The sequence below is a fragment of the Pteronotus mesoamericanus genome, unplaced genomic scaffold (genome assembly GCF_021234165.1).
Source record: "Pteronotus mesoamericanus isolate MK-2021 breed Mesoamerican mustached bat unplaced genomic scaffold, CSHL_Meso_final contig_590, whole genome shotgun sequence".
In the NCBI taxonomy this organism is placed as follows: domain Eukaryota; kingdom Metazoa; phylum Chordata; class Mammalia; order Chiroptera; family Mormoopidae; genus Pteronotus; species Pteronotus mesoamericanus.
Genome location: NW_026555207.1, coordinates 210,099 through 229,539, shown reverse-complemented (window position 1 = coordinate 229,539; position 19,441 = coordinate 210,099). Strand labels below are relative to the sequence as shown.

The following is a 19,441-nucleotide window of genomic DNA, read 5'->3' as shown; positions in this document are numbered from 1 at the left end:
CAATGCTGCAAATCAGGCTCTTGAAAGATGGTGGCCACCATGCCCAGTGAAGGGCTCCATGGGTACCAGGTAACTCCAAAGTGTGCCAGAGCATTCCCCTTGGACTCACTCCCAGCCCCAGCTGAAAATGGAATTCACACCTTTGTTTTTTTTTCCTCTACCCTGATAGATGGACCTCCCTGCCTTCTCCCTAAAAATAGGAGAAAAGCCAGGTTACAAGGGTGGCAGAAGCCTTGGAAGGTCCACCAGGGGGAAAGCACAATTCCATGGTGATGGAGAGCTGGGAAGGCAGGGCTTCTGCGCCTGGTGGCTTCCAAAGAACAAAAGCGGAGTGGAAGAGGAAAAGGAAGCGTGGAAGAGGAAAAGGAAACATGGAATAGGGAGGGAGAAAGAAGGGGGGAACAGAGAGGAAAAGGGAGAAATATGAAAAAGAGAAAAGAGTGAAAGAATCTTTCCTTCCCTCTTTCCATCCCAGCCCAGCTGGAAGAAGGGCCACCAGGACATCTATCTGGGCTAAAAGGAAAAGCCTAAGCCTTCCATCACCATGGGTGTTCTCTCTCCACCCCCTCATCTGAGCAGGCTGATTCTTCTCACCCCCGAACCCTTCCTTGCAGTTAGTAGGGACAGTGCTTAAGGAATTGAGGGAGCAGGCAGGGGAGTGAAGCAGGCAGGAGAAAGGGCCCGTGGGGATAGGAGTGTTGGTTTAGTTCCAAAAATTGGAAAAACAAAAGCCCCAAAGGGGCTCCTCAAACCCGGGTATTTCCAGAGGGACTGATCATCCGAGCCGGCGGATGTTGAGCAGAGAGAGCGGTCACTGAACCTACGCCCCATCAGCCAGGCAGCATCTAGGGTCCAACAGCCAGGCCAAAAGGAGAAGAGAATCTGATTTACAGAGGGCTTCAGCTTGCCCACCAATGAGATAAGGGAAGGATCAGGGGGCAAAGGGTGAGTAGCTCAGAGCTAATGAAGGGCCCTCCCAACCCAAAGAACATAGAAGCCTTTAGATCAAGGATCAAGCTCTGCCTGCCAGTGATCCTACTTTGTTGCCTTTGAGTAAAAGGCCTGAAAAGATATCAGACCAGGGAGACAAAAAGGCCTAGTCAGAGGCAAAGTGTCACTGAAGAAATTTACAAATAAATCCTGTCTGGAGTTGGAATCCAGCATGATTAGAGTCTGGATTTCTGAACGTGAACCCTTAACCCAGCCCCAGTTTTTTTACCATCCCTTCTGCACCCATGAGATATAGGCCCAGAACAACAGCTTTTCCATAAGTCTCTATTCTATTTATGTAAAACAGCCTCTGATCCAGAGAAAATCTGAACTGAGCCAGTAAGGGATAAGTTCCTTCATTCACTGAAGAATTCCCATAGTCTTGTCTCTTTCAACCCTTCTCTACTCAGCTCTTATCACTCAGGGGAAGAAGGGGAAAGGAAAGACCCAGGACAGAGGGTGGGGAGGTCCAGGAATTCAGGTGGAAAGCGAGACATGCTTGTGCAGGAGACCCCTCCTGGACAAGAATGTCTTTCTGGCTTGGAGGATTTAGGGCTGTATCACTTTAAGGGACTGTTGCTTCATAGGGTCTCACACAAAAAGCCAGAAAGAAACATCATTCCATTCATCTACTTTAGCAATTAAGAATAAGGAATATAAAATAAAAACAAACAAAAGCAATAAAATCAAATGAGTTAAAATAAATGCCATTTTTAGATCATGAACCACTAAGGAGATTATTTTTATAAAGGTAGATGGAGGGGGATGGTAAATAAAGGGATTTAAAAAACACAGAGTGAAGGGAGACACACTTAATGCAATAGACCCAGAAGGGCAGATAGAGCATTAAGCAAGGAAAAACCACTGAAAGGACAACTATAAAGAAATATCCTGATGTGAATTGTGCTTATTAACCAAGGTCATGAGTTGAACTGTCTTCCTGGGTGTCTGCTCCATGTGCTGTTTAAGCACGGCAGTGACCAATAACAACCAGTGTGTGCATCAAAGGCTCCTTCCCTCATCCCCACCCAAGAGGTCACCTACACTGCATGGACAAGGGTGATACAATCTCCTCATCCATGTCATCCACGTCGTCAGTCATGATGAAGTGGGCAGGGTTGGGGCGTGTGCTGCCCATCCAGCTGGGGTCTATGTTGAGGGCAGCCACCAATGAGTGGATGCCAGGGTTATTGACAATCTGGAAGCCACAGAGGATCTCAATCTGCTGCCAGCGGTGCAGGCGCTCCCGCAGTGCTGCTGTCACCTCACTCAGAGCTTGCCTGAGGACAGATGAAAGAGAATGGCAGGCTGGGCTGGGCGTGAGCCTCAAAAGTAACCAGGCCTCTTAGAGAAACAACTTGAGGGGATATGTGTAAGTAAGAAACACAATTAAATCACAAACTTACGAGCAAGGTAGGAGACCAGAGCTGTTCTGCTACCAATGAGGAAGCAGAATTGGGATCGGAAGCCCTGTACACCCTCAAACCCTGAGGATGGGATGGGCAACAGGTGCTACTTACTTAGCCGTTAGGATTTTGTGATCCACATCATCCAGGGAAGAGCTGTGGGCCACGTGGAAGGTGCCAAAGAGTGTGTTTCTCTTCTTTTTTATCTTCTCAGCCTGCAAAGACAAGACCCTCAGATTAAAAAGAGCAGGGATTAGAAGTTGAAAAAATGAGCCATGCCTTTTTGTGACTAGGTTCTTCTAGCACAGCTTAGGCTGCACAAGAAAGAGGAAAAGAAGATGGGAAAGGGAAAAGGAAGGCAAGAAGAGGGAAAAGAGTAGGGGAAGAAAGAAAATAGAGGAATCAAGAGAAGCAAAGGGATCCCCTGACAGTACTCTTGCACCAGGAAGATTCTGCCTCCGTGACAGTATAGAACTTGAAGAGTCTTCCCACTTGCTGCACCTTTCCTAGAAAGGAGGTGGAAGTACCCCCCATACCTTCATTCCCTGCTCCAGAAGCTTGAGGACATTATCAGGAGCTGTATATTAGGAAAAGAAATAGCACCCAGCACCAGGATAGCTCTTTGCCTAACAGGAAGGATAGAGAGAGGCAGAAAGGAGGAAGAAGGACAGGTGAAAGGGAAGGAGGTAAGGAGAGAAAAGGGCAGCAAAAGGGCACGTCTCACCCCCTCCTTGGCCACCAGCAGCTGCTTCTCGGCATTTTGCTTCTTGATGTTGTAGTACTGCACCTCCACCTCATGTGTCAACTGCAGCCACTTTTGAAGGGCCTCTGGAGCATACCATGAGCTGTGTGATTCCAGCTCCTTCTCTGCTTTTCTCAAGGCCTCTCGAACCTGTGCAGCCAAGAGGATGTGAGTCCATTTACTACATGACCCTCTCCAATGCTTCTATATCATACCGCAGAATTCAGAGTTCTTACATGCTCTTCTATGTGAGCTTTATAATTTTCTCAAGAGGGAGAAAAGGCAAGGGTTATTCTGTTTTTTATACAAGAAAGCAAGCTCAGAGAAGGAAAGTAACCTACTCAAGGTCACAAAGAAAGCACAGTAATCCCCACCTTGTCCACAGGGAGTAAGTTCCAGGACCCCCAATGGATGCCTCAAACCATGGGTAGTTCCAAACCCTATTTTTCTATGATTTTTCCTATACGGGGCATACTTTGTTTTATTGCGTCCACTTTATTGTGCTTCACAGATACTGTGTATTTTGAAAAATGAAGGCAAGACACTCTACCAACAAAGATTACAACTGGCTTTATTGCCATACTCGCTTTATGCAGTGGTCTGGAACCAAACCCACAGTATTTTTGAGGCATGCCTATACATACATAAACTTTACAGCTTCTCTGTGGCCTATCAAATAGCCAGAATCACTACTCTTGCACTTTGGGGCTATTAGTAAGTAAAATAAAGGTTATTTGAACACAAGTACTGTGATACCAGAATAGCCAATCTGATAACCAACATGGCTACTGACTATCTGGCAAGTAGCATATGCAGTGTAGATACAGCGGACAAAGGGATGATTCATTTCCCAGGCAGAACAGAGCAGGACAGTGCAAGATTTCATCGCTCTACTCAGAATGGTTTGCAATTTTAAAGTTACGATTGTTTACTTCTGGAATTTTCCATTTAACGTATTTGGATTGCTATTGACGATAGACAACTAAAACTGTAGAAAGCAAAGCCTCAGGTAAGGGGGGACTACTGTAGTATCAACCAGAACTCTGAGATTTTTTTGCTGTCAGACTAGATCATTCTTTTCTCACAATCTCAGCAATCTTCTCTACTCTCTTGAGGCACACTGTTCAGCTCAGTGAATCATCTTTCTGAGGGTTGGAGTCTGTACTAAGACCTCAAGACATCACAATATGCCCCCATGCAAAAAAAAAAAAGAAAAGAAAAAAAAGCACTTGATTAGGAATCCAGAAATCTGACTGTGGTCCCTGGTTGGTCATTCAGCTGGTTTTGTGACCCCATGCTTCCTATAGCAGACCTATTGCAGACCTATAGAAAACACAGGGTCTGAGGAAAGACTTTCTTCATCTCAAGAGAGAGTGAGCTCTCCATCATGAGAGGTAATGTGAAGAGCTTATGTTTGTCATAGAACCTTAAAAATGACTGCTTTTCCAGAAAGGGATTGACCTGAATGATCTCCAAAGTCTTCTCTAGTGCAGAGACTTTGCCTATGAGACTCCCACTGAGCAGGGCAAACAGACTTCAAAGGGCACTCTCTACAAGGTGAGAAGAAAAGAAGCATGCTTACACCTAACATGGGCATTGCCAACAGAGGCCAAGACATGAAAGGACCAATGTATAAGCATAAATCTCCTCACTGACATCTTAGCAGGATTATACAATGAAGCAGACAGTCACAAAGCACCCAAATGAGAAAGGTCTGAAAGTACACACAGATAGTACATGTACTAGGTGCCTTGCAATCTCACTGAGATTACCAGTACAAGCGATCCACAACTCTCCCATCAAGACACTGACTGTCAGCTGGTCAGAATCCCAGAGAAAAGAGATTGAGAACCATCTCACTGTGCCCAAATTCAGCCAACGGGGAAAGTATCTCATAGGAGGCCTGACATCCTCTCTACAGCCTGAGACAAACTAGGAAGGCTTTAACTAAGGAAAGAACACCTTTACACCTTCCAGAGCCAATAAGAGGGTCAACCTTCACTTGGTTTTTGTTCCTCAAAAAAAAAATTATAAAATGGCCCACTCCTGCCTTTGTATATTTAAAGTCAAGAACAGAAACCTGAGAGTCTAATAGACCAAGTTTGAAAGTATATGATCAAGTTCTACATTAAAAAAAGTTTAAATAGGATAAGTAAAGAAGAGGAGAATGGAGAGAAAAGAGAAAAAAGAGAGCAAATAGAGGGAAGTGTGATAGTTGTGGAGGCACACAAAAGGGCTGGCCTAACAGGTTCGAAAACTGTTCATTGGGAGAAATAATTGGAAAATAGGGAACAGGGAATGGAAACATGGGAGGCAAAAGAAAGAGGCAGACACATCTTGTACATACAAGTAACAAATGCCTGAAGGAGAAGACAACAGATAAGGGCTGGGGTCAAGTCAGAGTTCACCAGTCCTATTTTTTTATTCTATGCCTGTGGTTTCCAACCTTGTCACACACTGGAATCTCCTGGGGAACTTTAAAACTGCTGATACCTGGACTGTACCCCAATTCTGATTACACTGACCCAAGGTGTTGGCTTGAGCATCAAACAATTTTTAATGTTCTCCAAGTGATTCTAATTACAGCAAAGTTAACAACCACTGATGTATATGTGTTTTAAAGTATTATCACCTGACTTCTACTTCCACATAGAATGCAGTCGGTCATGGTGAAAGAATACTTCTGATCTAATACACTATCTGGAAAAAGCTGTATAAGTTATGAAAATTTTGAAAGACAAATTAATATAATTATGAAAATTTTTCAAAGAATAGAGCTGTAGAAGTAATAAAGACTAGGTCAGCAGTTCTCAAACTGTGATTCAGGGATACTTAAGTGTCCCCAAGAACCTTTCAGAGCATCTTTATGGTCAAATTGTTTTTATAATAATACTAAAACATTTACCTTTTTCATTCTCCTCTCAGAACTGAACTGTGGAGTTCTCCAGAAGCTACTTGATGAATGATATCACAACAGATTAAATATAGACACTAATATAAGAACCCAGCAGCTCCCCAGCCAGTGGCTGAGTCTCATAAACCGAAAGGTCGTGGTTCAATTCCCAGTCAGGGTACATGCCTGGGTTGCAGGTTTGGTCCCCAGTTGGGACACATAGGAGAGGCAACCAATCACTATTTCTCTCCCACATTGATGTTTCTCTTCCCTCACTCCCTCTCCCTCCCTTGCTCTCTCTCTAAAATCAATAAGCATGTCTTTGGGTGAGGAGTAAAAAAAGAAGAATCCAGCAGCGTGTTAAAGCCAGACATTTAAAATATTTGCAAAATCATTTTTAAAAATCACTCTTCTCATTATTTCTCTTTTGGAAATGTAGTCATTTTTCATAAAAAATACAGTATTTGTGTTAACATGTAAGAGATTTAATATACTTCTTTTAAATTAATATTTAAAATATTTATATCCCAGTTTTAATCTCTAACAGGGTAAATAGCAACATACTGTCCCCATGAAAATATTCTTCGAGGTCCTAAGTAAAGACCAAAGAGTTTAGGAATGGCTGGACTTGATAAACTAGAAATCCAGAGAGAGAAAAGCCTTCCTAAGGGGAATTGACAATAGACGGCCATTTTTTTCCCTTAAGGCATTTGATGATTCCAGGTGAGGGCTGAGAATTGGTTCTGGCCAGACAGAAGGACTCCACTGGAACACAGAGAAACTGGCCCAGCTTTTGTTGATGGTAAGGTACTAGTATAACAAATTGGAAATTCAGGGGTTCTCAACATACATCCAGTTTTCTTTTTGGGGCATTTACTGAATCCTGGGGCTGTGTAGGAGAATAGGTACCTAGGCCAAAGATTGGAACAAAATCTCCTATACTTTCATAATACTTAAGAGACAAAATACTGCAAGAAGGAGGGGAGTTGCCTCGAACACAGTCTTCTACACAAGACAAATGTAAAATTTTGAAGCTATGAAAAGCAGGAGGCTAAAGAGCTAAATTCCAAAGCTTCAAGTGGCAGAAATGAATCTCTCATAGTCTTTCAGAGCCAAGAAATCCACCAGCTCTCAATAAAAATATCAGGAAAGGACTTGTCTGAGAAACTGTGACAAATGAGCATTAGACCAAGTCTTACTAAAACTACAACCCAGTTCCAACAGAGCTCAACCTCTGATTGGCTTGAGGTGATTAGGTCCTCACCCTATACACCTAACAGAATAAAGGGAAAACCCTATATATGATGCTGGATAAAATCATCGGGATCCTCTATTATTTTGTATACACTGTCCAGCATTTAGTAAAAATAAATTACTAGATGTGAGATGAGGCAGGAAAACATAACCAATAATCAAGATGAAGCAGTCCTATAAATGATCCAGATGTTAGAGTTACCAGCCCTGGGCTTTAAAATCAGCATGACTAGAATGTTAAAGAAAATATAGGAAAAGATAAACACAATAGATGAAAACATGGAAATTTTGGGGAGGGAACCAGACTCTATAAAAAAGTAAAATGGACATTCTAGAACTTAAAAATACATTATCTGAGAGGCAGATTCCACTGAATGGGGTCAGAGAATACAGGATTAAAGAACTCAAAAGATAGGTCAACAGAAAATAACCAAACTAAAGCACAGAGAGAGAAAAAGAACAGAATTGAGCCTAAGAGACACATGGAATATAGTTAAAAGGTTAATATTGGATTCCCAGAAGGAGCAGAGAGAATGGAGCAGAAGCAGTATGTGAACACTAAAGAAAATGTGTATTCTGTAATTGTTAGGTAAAATGTTCTCGATATTGTTAATGAGGTCAAATGGATTATTTATGTTTAAATATATCCTTACTGATGTTTTTGCTGCTTATTATTAAGGGGTGTGTTAAAATCTCTAATTTTGATTATGCATTTGTCTATTACCCTTCTATTTTTTTCAACTTTTGCATTATATATATTTTAACTAGCTGTATCCAAATTAAAGATGGTTATATATTACTGTTTAATTCACACACTTATCATTAAGAGATGTTCACTTTTGTCTTTAGTAATACTTCTTGCACTAAAGTCTACTTTTGTCTGACATTAATATAACTACCTCTGCTTTATTTTGCTTAGTGTTTGTATCATATATCTTATCTCCTCCTTTTGCTTTTAACCTTTTTGTATCCTTATATCTAAAGTGTATTTTTATAAACCGCATATAGGTGGGTTGTTTTTTTTTATCCAGTCTGACATTCTCTGCCTTTCAATCATATTGTTTAGTCTGTTTACATAAACCAAGTCTCAGTATGTTTGAAAGGACTGAAACCATACAGCATATGTTCTCTAACTACTGTGAAATTAAACTAGAAATCAATGAGAAAGATAACCATAAACATCCCTGTGCTTGAAAATTAAGTAATGCACTTCTAAATAACCATGGGCCAAAAAAGAAATTGCAATAAAAATTAGAATATCTTTTGAACTGGATGATAATTAAAATATGAAATATCAAACCTTGGTAAATACAGCTAAAGCAGTGCTGAGATAGAAATTTATAGCTATAAATGCATATATTAGAGAAGATTAAAAGTTTAAAATCACTGACCTAATAATCTTCCACCTCAAGAAGCTAGAACAATTAGAGCAAGTTTAAAAACAATTTTTTTAAGGGCAAGACTTCTACACTGAAAACTACAAAATGTTGCTGTGAAAAAATTTAAAAAACCTAAAAAGTGACAGATAAACAATGCTCATGGACTGGAAGAATCATTTAGTTAAAATGTTAATTTCTCCCCCACACACATTAATTTATACATTCAATTCCAACAGAGTAAAAATTCCAGCAGGACTTTTTTTTTTTTTTGCTGTGGGTGGCAACAGAATGACAAGCTAATATGGAAATGCAAAGAACCTAGAAGAGCCAAGGCCATCTTAAAGAAGAATAAAGCTGGAGAGTCCCATATAAAATAGTCAGTAAATTTAAGAAAAGGTGTTCAATATTATTAATCACTAGGAAAATTAAAATTAAAATCACAATGAGATACCACTGCATCCATACCAGAATGTGTAAAATTAAATGCCTAAAAATACCAAGGTTATAGCTCAGCTAGAACGCTCACACATTGCTGGTGGCAATATAGACTGACATAACTCTTTTAGAAAACTGTTGGGCAATAAAGCTAAATATTTATGCCCTTTTATATATCCAACAGAAATAAGTGCTAAGCCCACCAAGAGATATGTGCAAGTTTCACAGCAGTGTTATTCACAAAAGGCAAACGACTCAAATGTCTATCAGAGGAGAATGGATAAATAATTTATAATATACAATGGCTTATTACTCAGCAATGAATAAACTAGTGATATAAACTATACAACAGATTACACTCTTACAGACAAAACGTTAAGTGAAAGAAACCAAACCCAAAAGAATATATACAATATAATGCTATTTATATGAAGTTCCACATCAGATGAGACTAACCTGGTTTAGAGATTATGCATAGTTACTTTTTGAAAGGAATATTGACAGTTGGCAGGGGGAGTCAAAAGTGAGCCTTCTGGAGTGTTTAAAAGATTCTGTATTTTGATCTGGATGGTGGTTACACAGGTATATGAATATATAAAAACCTGCCAGCTGTATACTTATAATCCTACACTTTAGTCTATGTAAATACCTCAGTAAAAAAGGAACAAAATAACTTTACATGTTATCCACTGTTCTTTGAAAATCAGAGTGACCATTTTTTGCAGCTTTTCCACTATTCTTAGTAGTAAGAGTGTAATAACTTGAAGATATTCTTTGAGCCATATTTCTTTTTCTTTTTCTTTTTTTAAAATCCTAGGTCCAGGATATGTTTACTGATTTTTAAAGAGAGAGAATGGGGGGAGAGAGAGAGAAACATTGGTGTATGAGAGAAACATCAATTGGTTGCCTCCAGCACATGCTCTAACCAGGGATCAAACAACCTTTTGGTGCACAGGATGACGCTCCAACCACCTGAGCCACTCGTCCAGGCCTCTTTGAACCATATTTCAAAGTCCTCACACATGAAACTTTTCAGCCAGACTAATGGACCCTCCTCTTTACCTGTTCCCTCAGAATGTCCAGGAACTTGTAGATCTCCTACCTGCTCCAGCTCCTCCTCAGCATATTTTTGGCGGCTCCGCTCATTCTCAGTACCCTCCCGCAGCTCCTTCAGTCGCTGGGCTTCCTGCTTGGCAAGGTTGATCTCATCACGCAGCTTCTTCTCCAGATGTACCTTCTCCACCTCCACTGTGCGGTGCTCCTCCTGGGCCTTCTGCAGCCTGGGGGGCGATGCAGGGAGCTGGAGGAGGCCAGGCAAGGGGGTGCCAGCCAACATGCCATGAGTCATGGCATTGAAGAGGAAAATAAGGGCTCCAGCACTCAGTACATATTCTCCCTATTCTGCTGACTCTGGTTCTGAGTTAGCTCAGCACCAAAACAAACCACAGTCATTACCATACTTCTTACATTGGCTACCATTTTGTTGCTACTTATAGGCTGTGAAGCTAGGTTCTCAGGTATGTGAATCCTTCCTCTAAGATGTCTGACATACTAAAATTATAACAACTACTAGTTTACTAGATATTTCACATTTGTCCTCCCTGCACATAATGACATAGTATTATATCATTATCAGCCTAGGACAGGTATGGATGTGAAGGCTTTGAAAGGGGAAGTAGCTACTGGTAGAACTGAGACTAGAATTCCAATCTGTATGACTTCAAATCCCATAGTTATATCAGGGTGTCTGGAAGTTTCACTATAAATGTAGAATACCCTGCAAGCTAGACCAAAGATCCAGAGAAAGCCTGACAGCTGAGATATAAATGAAGCAGTAGTAGTGGGGAGATTTAGAGAAGATGAGAAAAGAACCATTGAGCTGTACTTCTTGGACTCCTGAGTACCTGTTTCCAGAAATAAAGAAAAATAAAATTCATGCCAAAGGGGCTGAGCAGAGCTTGAGAGAGCCCCCTTACAAAGGGGAAGAGAGGCTTCCCCAAGGCCTGAGTTCTTTTCCTCAGTAAGTCCCATGGGGGCTAAGATCTCAAGGGCATCAGTTATAATGAAAATATATCCTTGTCACCATCCACACGTTCCCTCTGTTCACTGACAAAATCTTCCATCCATCCAAATAAACCTCCTTCCTTCTTCTTCCATATCTATTTTATTCACTCATTCATTCATTCATTCATTCACCAAGTACTTTCACGTGTCTACTAAATACCGCACCCTGTGCCAAGCCCTAAATATGTGGAGATGAATGAGAAAACTGTTTCTACCATTGAGGAGTTCATTATCTAATTCAATTTAGAGAAACAGATAACTATCACAATGTGACAGATTCTACAATAGATATACAAGGTGTTGGATGAATCCACTGGATGGAGTGATCAACTCCACCTGAAAGGAGTCAGGAAAGGCAAAGCATGGGCTAGACCCAGAAGAAAGAATAAGAGTTTGCTAATCCTTCTGGAAGAGGGAAAGGACTCAGCCATTGCCAGGTCTTCCTACCTTAGTAGAAACCCCCAAGTTACCAGAGGACCAGGAAAGAAGGGGAAAACAGTGATGAAGAAGACAGGGGATATATGACTTAGATTGGGTTACAGCAGAAAAAGGATAGGCTACAGAATTAGCAGGGCCCAGAGAGAAGAGCACTGACCACTGAATTAAGTAGGTGAAACAGAAAAGGCAGAAACAGAACTCAACAAATCCCAAGTCCAGAATGGTCATCAGTAGTGGAAGCCTCAAAAGACGTGTTGGTACAAGCTGGAAGGGAAGAGGAAGAAATGTCTGGGCTGCTGTTACTGCTGACAAACTAGTCGTCTTCCCGCTTTATGGTTGGAGAGAAAGGGAGTTGAACCTCCTCGAGGTTCACACCAGGTGGCGCTACAAGCACAGCCAAAACAAACCTGAGGCGCCATTTTCTGCCCCGCACCTGCCCCCGCCCCCGCCGCCGCCCCGTCTCCTTTTCTGGGTGAGTACCCTCCTTTCTTGCATTCCTCCAAGATACTACTGCCTGAACTTACACCATTAGGGATTCAATTCTTCTCTGAAATATTATCCTCTCTGAAAGCAGCCTCTTGAGAAAAGCCTATGATCATCTGCCTTCTTCATATAATAGGGAGCTCCTTTAAAAGTAGAATCAAAACTGACCCAGTTATAGTCCTAACAGGATCTAGAAGAGATGAAAATCAATAAATTCTATTGAGAGCAGAAATCAAGCAAATAAATGTACCATCAAGCCTTGCCCCACTCTATCTCCTGCACAGAAGACTGAGCATCTTGAAGGCAACAATCCGTTAGCATTACAAGGAAGAAAATTACTCAGCCTGAACTCAAGCCCTGGTTCTAAGCAGTTATGTGACTACAGAGAAGTCTGTTCCCTGTACTGGGCTGGTTTCTTCATTTTTAAATGGGAATCAAAATTCCTGCCTGCCTCAAAGAATTATCTTGAAACCCAATGAAATCCTAACTGGAATGTGCATGTAGCATTCATTACATTTATCCACCCCAAATATCGGGAACTCTGCAAAAAAAAGCTTCATGGAGGCTGGCAGTGCAGGCCTAATAAAGTGAGGAGGGAGGAGGTAGCATGTAGCCCTGAACACTGTCAGAGGAGGTGTGTGAGCCCAGCTCTGGGTGTGTGCATGCATTTGCTTCTCTAAGTGCCACAGTGGTCACTTAGCTCTGTAGGCCTTGGGGAGCGGGCAGAGCTGGGAGCTTAGTTTTATCCCCAAACTTGGAATGTCTCCTGCCTAGATTCTTTGCCTTTGGAATGAAAACAGTACATGTTTTTCAGACAAATGAAGAATGGGGACTGCCTAGACAGCAGCATTTAGCCCCCATTGGCAAAGGGCCCAGGATCAAGGGGCCCAGCAAAGTAGTCAGGAATCAGCTCAGAGATAAAACTTCTTTTGCCCACCCCGCCAAAGCCTGGTACATGGGTATGAATCTGACAGGGCTGCCTTTACTGACACAGCACCCTGCAGGTGTCAAAATTCCTAGCTCACTACTTACTGTTAAGTGACCCTAACCAAAGCACTCACCCTCTTGGAGCCTTCAATTCTTAAACTCTAAAATAGGGATAATAGTATCGCCAACCCACGTTGTGATGATTAAAAACAATAATACATTTAAGTATTTAACAATACATAGCTCACAAGAAATCCTTTCCTCATTCCTCCAAAGAAAATAATATCTATCACTTAAAAATAACAGAAAAGAGCCAGACTGCCTTTCCTTTTGCATGGATTTCTGCAAAGACTTTCCAACTAGACTCCCTAGGCTGCCAGAATAATTTTCTAAAAGACAGTCCTAAAGTAGACCTCTCCTCTTTTCAAAAACTAAACAAAATATGTGTATTGCCTGTGTGTTGCTTTTTGCATCCTACTAAAGTTCTCCATGTGAGTCTTAAGGTGCCAGGGGTCTTGCCTCACTACACATTCTACCTTAACTACCAGGACCTCCCTACCCATCTTTCAAGGCCACTTCCTCAGCATCCACATCACTCAGTTCCTGCCTCTGTGCTCTTCCTGTCCTTAAAGTTATTATCATCCCATAACCTGACACTGAGTCACTGCACAAATGTGTGCTCACTGCTCCTTCTCATATGTGAGCTTTGCTGCCCCAGGAGCAGTGAATTCCTTACAATTCCCAGGATACAGCTGGTTGCTAGATATCAGGAGGTGCTTAGATTGACTGACTGGTTTTTGGGTTTTTTTTCTTCCCCGCAGTTAGATCTTCTACAATAGTTTTAAGCCATGTTTTATTTAGGCAGAATCCCAGACTATCAGAGCTAGCCATTCATGTCCCCATAGTTCCACACCCTCATGTTACTGATGAGGAAATAAGTCCTAGAAGAGAAAGGTATTTATCCAAAGTCATACAACAAGTGAGTACTTATGAAAGTTAGGAGGTATAAGGAAGGCAGATTCATGAGGTTTCTCTGGGGAACAGTGAAGAAGAGTTCATTGTATCTATTTCTATGGGAAAGGAAGCAAAGGCAGGGCGAAGGATAGAGTGACCCCTAATGAGACATCTAGCCAGGAAAACTCAAGACTTCTGACAGTTATATGTTTCTCCCTCTGAAGCTCAGAGGGAAAATAAGTTTCTGCCCTGGGAAGAATACTTGCCCATGCAACCAGAATGGCAGGAACCTGGACTCCCAAAGCAGTTTTGGAAAGATGGCACAGCCTGGGCAGCCATGTCAGCATGGTCTCAGGGGCAGGTAGCCCACAATCCAAGTGGAATCAGGAGGCTCCCAAAAGCTGGCAGCATCAGGCTGTGGGGAAGGGGCAGGGTCTTACCTTTCCTGAAGGTCATGCAGACTCTGCTCAGCTCGGTGTAACCCCTCCAGATCCTTCATCATCTTCTTCATGTGCTCCTTGGAGTAACGATTCTGGATATAAGCAAACCAGCAGCCACCCACACCAATAACGATAGACACCACGAGCATGAAGTCCTTGAGGTGATTATGGCGGGTCACTGCCAGAGAGGAAGGGCATGGTGAGTCAGGCTGCCCGCTGCACACTTAGCCTTGCAGAGTCGACCGCATCCCCTCCTCCATGAAGCCTTCCCATTCACAAGAAATTAGTTTCTATACTCAGACACACACTTGCCATACACTACTATAGTATGCTCTGTGTCTATTTCTCTGCTAAGTCCAGGCCTAGTTTGGAAACAATGAGAGGCCTTAGAGCAATACAGGCAGCTTATTAAATCGTGCTTCCCTAATACGTAGTGAAGAGGAGAACACTAGTGCCTTCTTGATACATGCCAGCCATCTCGGGTCTGCAATGAGCCTGAGCCCATGTACCCAGCTACACTGGCTTCCAATCTGTAGGGTAAGCAATGCTAGGATGCTAGAGCGTGTAGAAAGGGATGGCTGATGAGGGTATAAAGCAACATAACTAGAGCTTGAGGTCTGGCAGTGGAACTGAGGTTACTATAGGAGCTGGGTCTCCTGGGCTCCTAGGCTATTGCGGGGGCAAGGCACAATGCCCAGATCAGGTAAACATCTGCAATTCTTGTCTACAAAGGGCACTTCTAGGCTGTGGTTCAATATACAGATCAGGAAGAACAGGAGTAACCTCAAGAGATTGGTATAGATAAGACATGCCACAAGCCAGGAATAGAGGGGCAGAGCCATCTGCTGAGAATGCCTGGCAGCATTCCCAGCAGGTGAAGTAGCCAGGGCCCCAGCCACCAGCTGGGACTCAGAGTAAAAATCAGTCTCAGAGCAAAACTGAAAAGCTAACCAAGGAACAATTGCCAAAGAAAAGAGCAAGAACCATGTCCTAAGAATTGAATCAACCAGAAGAGGGCCTCCCCTGGAGTCTGACATTGTTCCTAGTATGGCAGATGTGGGCCTCGGGCCACAGCACAGGAGACTGGAAAGAGATGCCTAAGGAGGAGAGGGCTGCTGCTGAAGCCCCTGGGTGGACTGTGCTCAACTTGATATAGAGTGGCTGTGGGCTCAGAAGACCCCAGATGTGGGAGCCAGAGAAGGGAAAAAAGAGGGAGTGTCCTCCTACGCACAGCAGGTTACTCTTAGGATGGGGCGGGGAAAGTAGGACTGACAGGATCCCAGTACCTGGTAATGACAAGGGGCTAATGGGAATCCAAAAGGTACTAGGTGGAGCCACTAGGTTGAGGCAGGGTCTAGACAGCAGAAAAAGACACATGTAGGAAACAGCATGAAAATGAGGCTCATGTTGAGAAAAAGGGTTATATTCATAGCTCTTCATTGAAAGGCTGAGGAGAAGGACATGGGGATGGTGTGGAATCGAAGACAGATTAGCGCCTTCTATTTCAATCCAGGGAGGGGAGTTACTAGGTCCAGGGTGGGAGCCCTGTCCTTCACATGTTTATGCCAAATTCTCATAGAGAAAATTAAGCGTCCTCTAGTGGCCGTCTTCCAACCCCCCAGCAAGCCTACACTTGTGGCCTTACTCAAGGCCTCCCTTCAGGTCCTAAGAAGGGATATCTCCGCAGCACAGTGAGCTGCCTTTCTTTCTGGAACCCACCAGCCTCCTACGCAGCCTCTACCAGACCAGAGGCTGGGGTACACTCTGTCTCCTGTTTGTTAAGGACTGTTAATCTTGCCTTCGCAGGGTTTCTCAATTCCAACATCCCACATACATCCTTACAGAAAGTCAAAGGTACTCTTGTTCAAACAGAACTGCAGGCAACCAGCACCCTCCCCTTATTACCTCAAACTCTTCAAATTTTTAAGGTGGGCATGTAGATTGGGCGTCTATATATTCTATTCAGTCCCTTATTCAAACTTGTCCAGGGCAATCTACAACAAGATGCTATTATTTTTTCCAGCTTCATATTCTCATCGAAGTCATGAATACGAATTCTGAATGGCCAGAGCCCAGGATAGGACCTAAGGTAATACTCTTTCACTTATCAGTACCCACTGGATCTCTTCAACCAGTTTTGACTCCATTTAAATGTACAAGTATCCGCTCCATACATCCATCCCTCTGCCTTGTTAAATGCATTGCTGAAGTTCAGTTATACTGTTATACCCTATGAGCTATCAAGTTTGGTGGGAAGAAAATGAGTCTAATATGGCTGATTTACTCTGTAGCCCCTCGTGAGCATTACTTTTCTGTATGCCAGTGCCTAGCACAGCACCAAGTAACAAACAGAGACAATAAATATCTGTGGGATTGAATTGCTACTGATAAATCTCAAGTATGACCTTACCCTCTCCTGAATCCACATGAGAAAAGAAGGGAAACAGAGAAAGTATACAATGTATCAGGCATTTATATTCACCATCTCTAATTCTACAGCTACTCTCTAAAGTAAGGTATTGTGTTCCCATTCTATAGACCAAAAAACTGAGGCTCATAGGAGAACTGACAGGTTAGAGTTCATAAAAAGTTACAGAGCTGGGATTCAAATACAGATGTGCCAGACTGCATGGTCTTTCTGCTATACCCCACTTTGTCATTACAACTTTCATACTCATGCAGCAGGTATTGTTTCTGCTATGTAACATGCAAATATCTCTCACCATGGAGAGGCCTACATCTCCTGATGTAGCCTGAGCGTGACTAAGAATTCCATGGCCTCAGTGTTCCCCCCCTAACAATATCTTGGGGAGCTGACTGTGGCATTGCCATGAGGACAGGCCTTTAAGTTAAACATAGGCCTCATGTAGAGAAATTCTGCCATCAAAGGAAGCGTCCTACACTGAGTGTTAGGAAATCTGGATTCTATGCTGCCCTCTGCCCCAATTTGTGAGGAAATTCACTTCCCCCATCTGGATCTCAGTTTTCTCAGCAGTAAAATGTGTTATCACAGAATTACTAAAGAGATCAAATGCATACTTGCAAATGAAAGCACTTAGAGGTATTTTGGAAATATTCAGATAGACATATCCAATAGGTAATTAGGAACATCGATGTGGAGTTTGAGAGAGACAGGAGCTGGAAAAGCCGATGTGAGAATTGCCAGGTCCCTTCAGTGGAACCCTGGGTTGAACCCCATAGTTCTAAATGAATCTATGATGGTTAATTTTACGTGTCAACTTGACTGGGCCAGGGGATGCCCTGATAGCTGGTAAAATCATATTCCTGGGTGTGTCTATGAAGTTGTCTTCATAACAGATGAGTATTTGAATTGGTAGACTGAGTAAAGAAGATCATCTTCACTAAGGAGAGGGGGCATCATCCAGTCATCCACAGGCTGCTCAGGGCCTACATAGAACCAAAGAAAGAGGAAAGGTGGATTTGCTCTCTCAGCTTGAATTGCGACATCTGTCTTCTCCTGCCCTCTTACATCAGTACTCCTTGTTCTCCAGTCTTCAGACTCACAGGGACTTATACCATCAGCCCTCTGATTCCTTGGCCTTTGGACTTGGACTTACACCATCATCTCCCCTGGTTCTCCAGCTTGCAGATGGCAGATCATGGGAGTCTTGGCCTCCGAAATTACATGAGTCAATTCCTGTAATAAATCTCTTATACACATCTATATTCATATCCTATTGGCTCGGTTTCTCAAGAGAACCCTAAATAATGCAGAATCTATAAATTATTGTATAAGAGAGGAAAATCGAGAAATCAAGCGCCTATTCTATGCTTAACAAATGATGTACTTCTTCCCATCGTAATCCATTCTTCAATTCCTGCTACCTCCCTTCTCAGCCCACCATAGTCCGCAGAGATCCTACCATTCCTTTCCCTCTGAACTAGGATTCCCTGATCAATCCACTCTTTGGACAGGTAAACATGGCTTACCTCTAGCTATCTCAGGAACTGCCTTGTTTGTTTTTTAGATTTCACATCAGTCACCTTTTCTCTTACAGTTTGTAAGTTTCTCAGGGCCAGGCACAAGACCAATTTGTCTCTGTAGCCCCATGCTGAGCATACAATCTGACCAGAGCAAGTGCTCAGCAAAGGTGGGAAGGAGAGAGAAAGAGTAGGTAAAAGAAGTGTTAACCCAAAAAAGGAGGCGGAGAAGTTTACAATATAAAGTACACATGAAGGCAAATACCAGCTTCTGGGGACATGAAGAATATGGCCAGCTGTCCTGCACAGCCCCTACACAAGCTCAGCTCTCAGAATCCACCTCACACCCAGGGAACCTAGCCAGGGCAGAAAGACCACGGAGGTTTCATGAGAGCAGATGTGGCTGGCCGTGTGAACAGAGCTAACCCAGGGAGCTGGCTGGGACCTGAGAATCCAGAGGGTGGCAGAATTCCTAGCCTGAATGCTGCAAATAGATTTCAGCAAAACGAGGTCAACTGTTAACACAGTCAGGCCTAAGGCAGGGGAGAAGAGTGTAAACTAATGAGACGCTGACATGTTAACAGAGTCAGGGGTAATGGTGAGAATTTTCAAGGTACCAGTTAGCACTGAGAACGTGAGCCTCTAATCTTGTCACTTTCTGGAATCCCCACTCCCAATCCATTCTCTCCACCCTCTACTGCCCACAATAACTTGCCCCTGGCAAATACAGATATTCATCTCTTACTGCCAAAATATGTGCTAGGAATTTCTTTTGTCATTTACACAGTCTTCTGTGCTAAGGTGTCTGTTTAACCTGGAACAACTATTCCTGGGCCCACCTCCCTTTTGGTTATAGTCCCAAAAGTGCTCTAACTGCCTCACCTACCAAAGATGCTCCACAGGTGGCAGTTCTCCTCACAACCAAGCTGGAAAGGATTCTTCTAACATTTCCCTTCAGTCCTGTCGCCCTGGCAAGTCCCAGACTCCTCCTGTCTAACTTGGAGGATACAACACCTGACACCTACTCCTTGCTGGGCCTTATGCTAAGTGCTGATGACAGATAAAGAAAGCTCTTCCTACCCTTGAGGAGTTCC

At 42.8% G+C, this 19,441-nt stretch overlaps 1 protein-coding gene across 6 annotated transcripts in view; it reads right to left on the bottom strand.

Annotated features, from left to right (window-relative positions):
• Positions 1–19,441, bottom strand: part of STIM1 (stromal interaction molecule 1) — a 178,963-nt gene that overhangs the window by 7,507 nt on the left and 152,015 nt on the right. For 3 of the 6 annotated variants that reach the window (XM_054580513.1, XM_054580515.1, XM_054580517.1), the window contains exons 6-11: positions 14,406–14,583; positions 10,202–10,379; positions 3,121–3,288; positions 2,511–2,611; positions 2,035–2,270; positions 753–845 (exon numbers count right to left, since the gene is read on the bottom strand). In XM_054580513.1, the coding sequence (XP_054436488.1) occupies positions 753–845; positions 2,035–2,270; positions 2,511–2,611; positions 3,121–3,288; positions 10,202–10,379; positions 14,406–14,583 (954 nt within the window). The remainder of the gene's footprint in view (positions 1–752; positions 846–2,034; positions 2,271–2,510; positions 2,612–3,120; positions 3,289–10,201; positions 10,380–14,405; positions 14,584–19,441) is intronic. The other 3 variants (XM_054580514.1, XM_054580516.1, XM_054580518.1) reach the window with 1 other exon arrangement.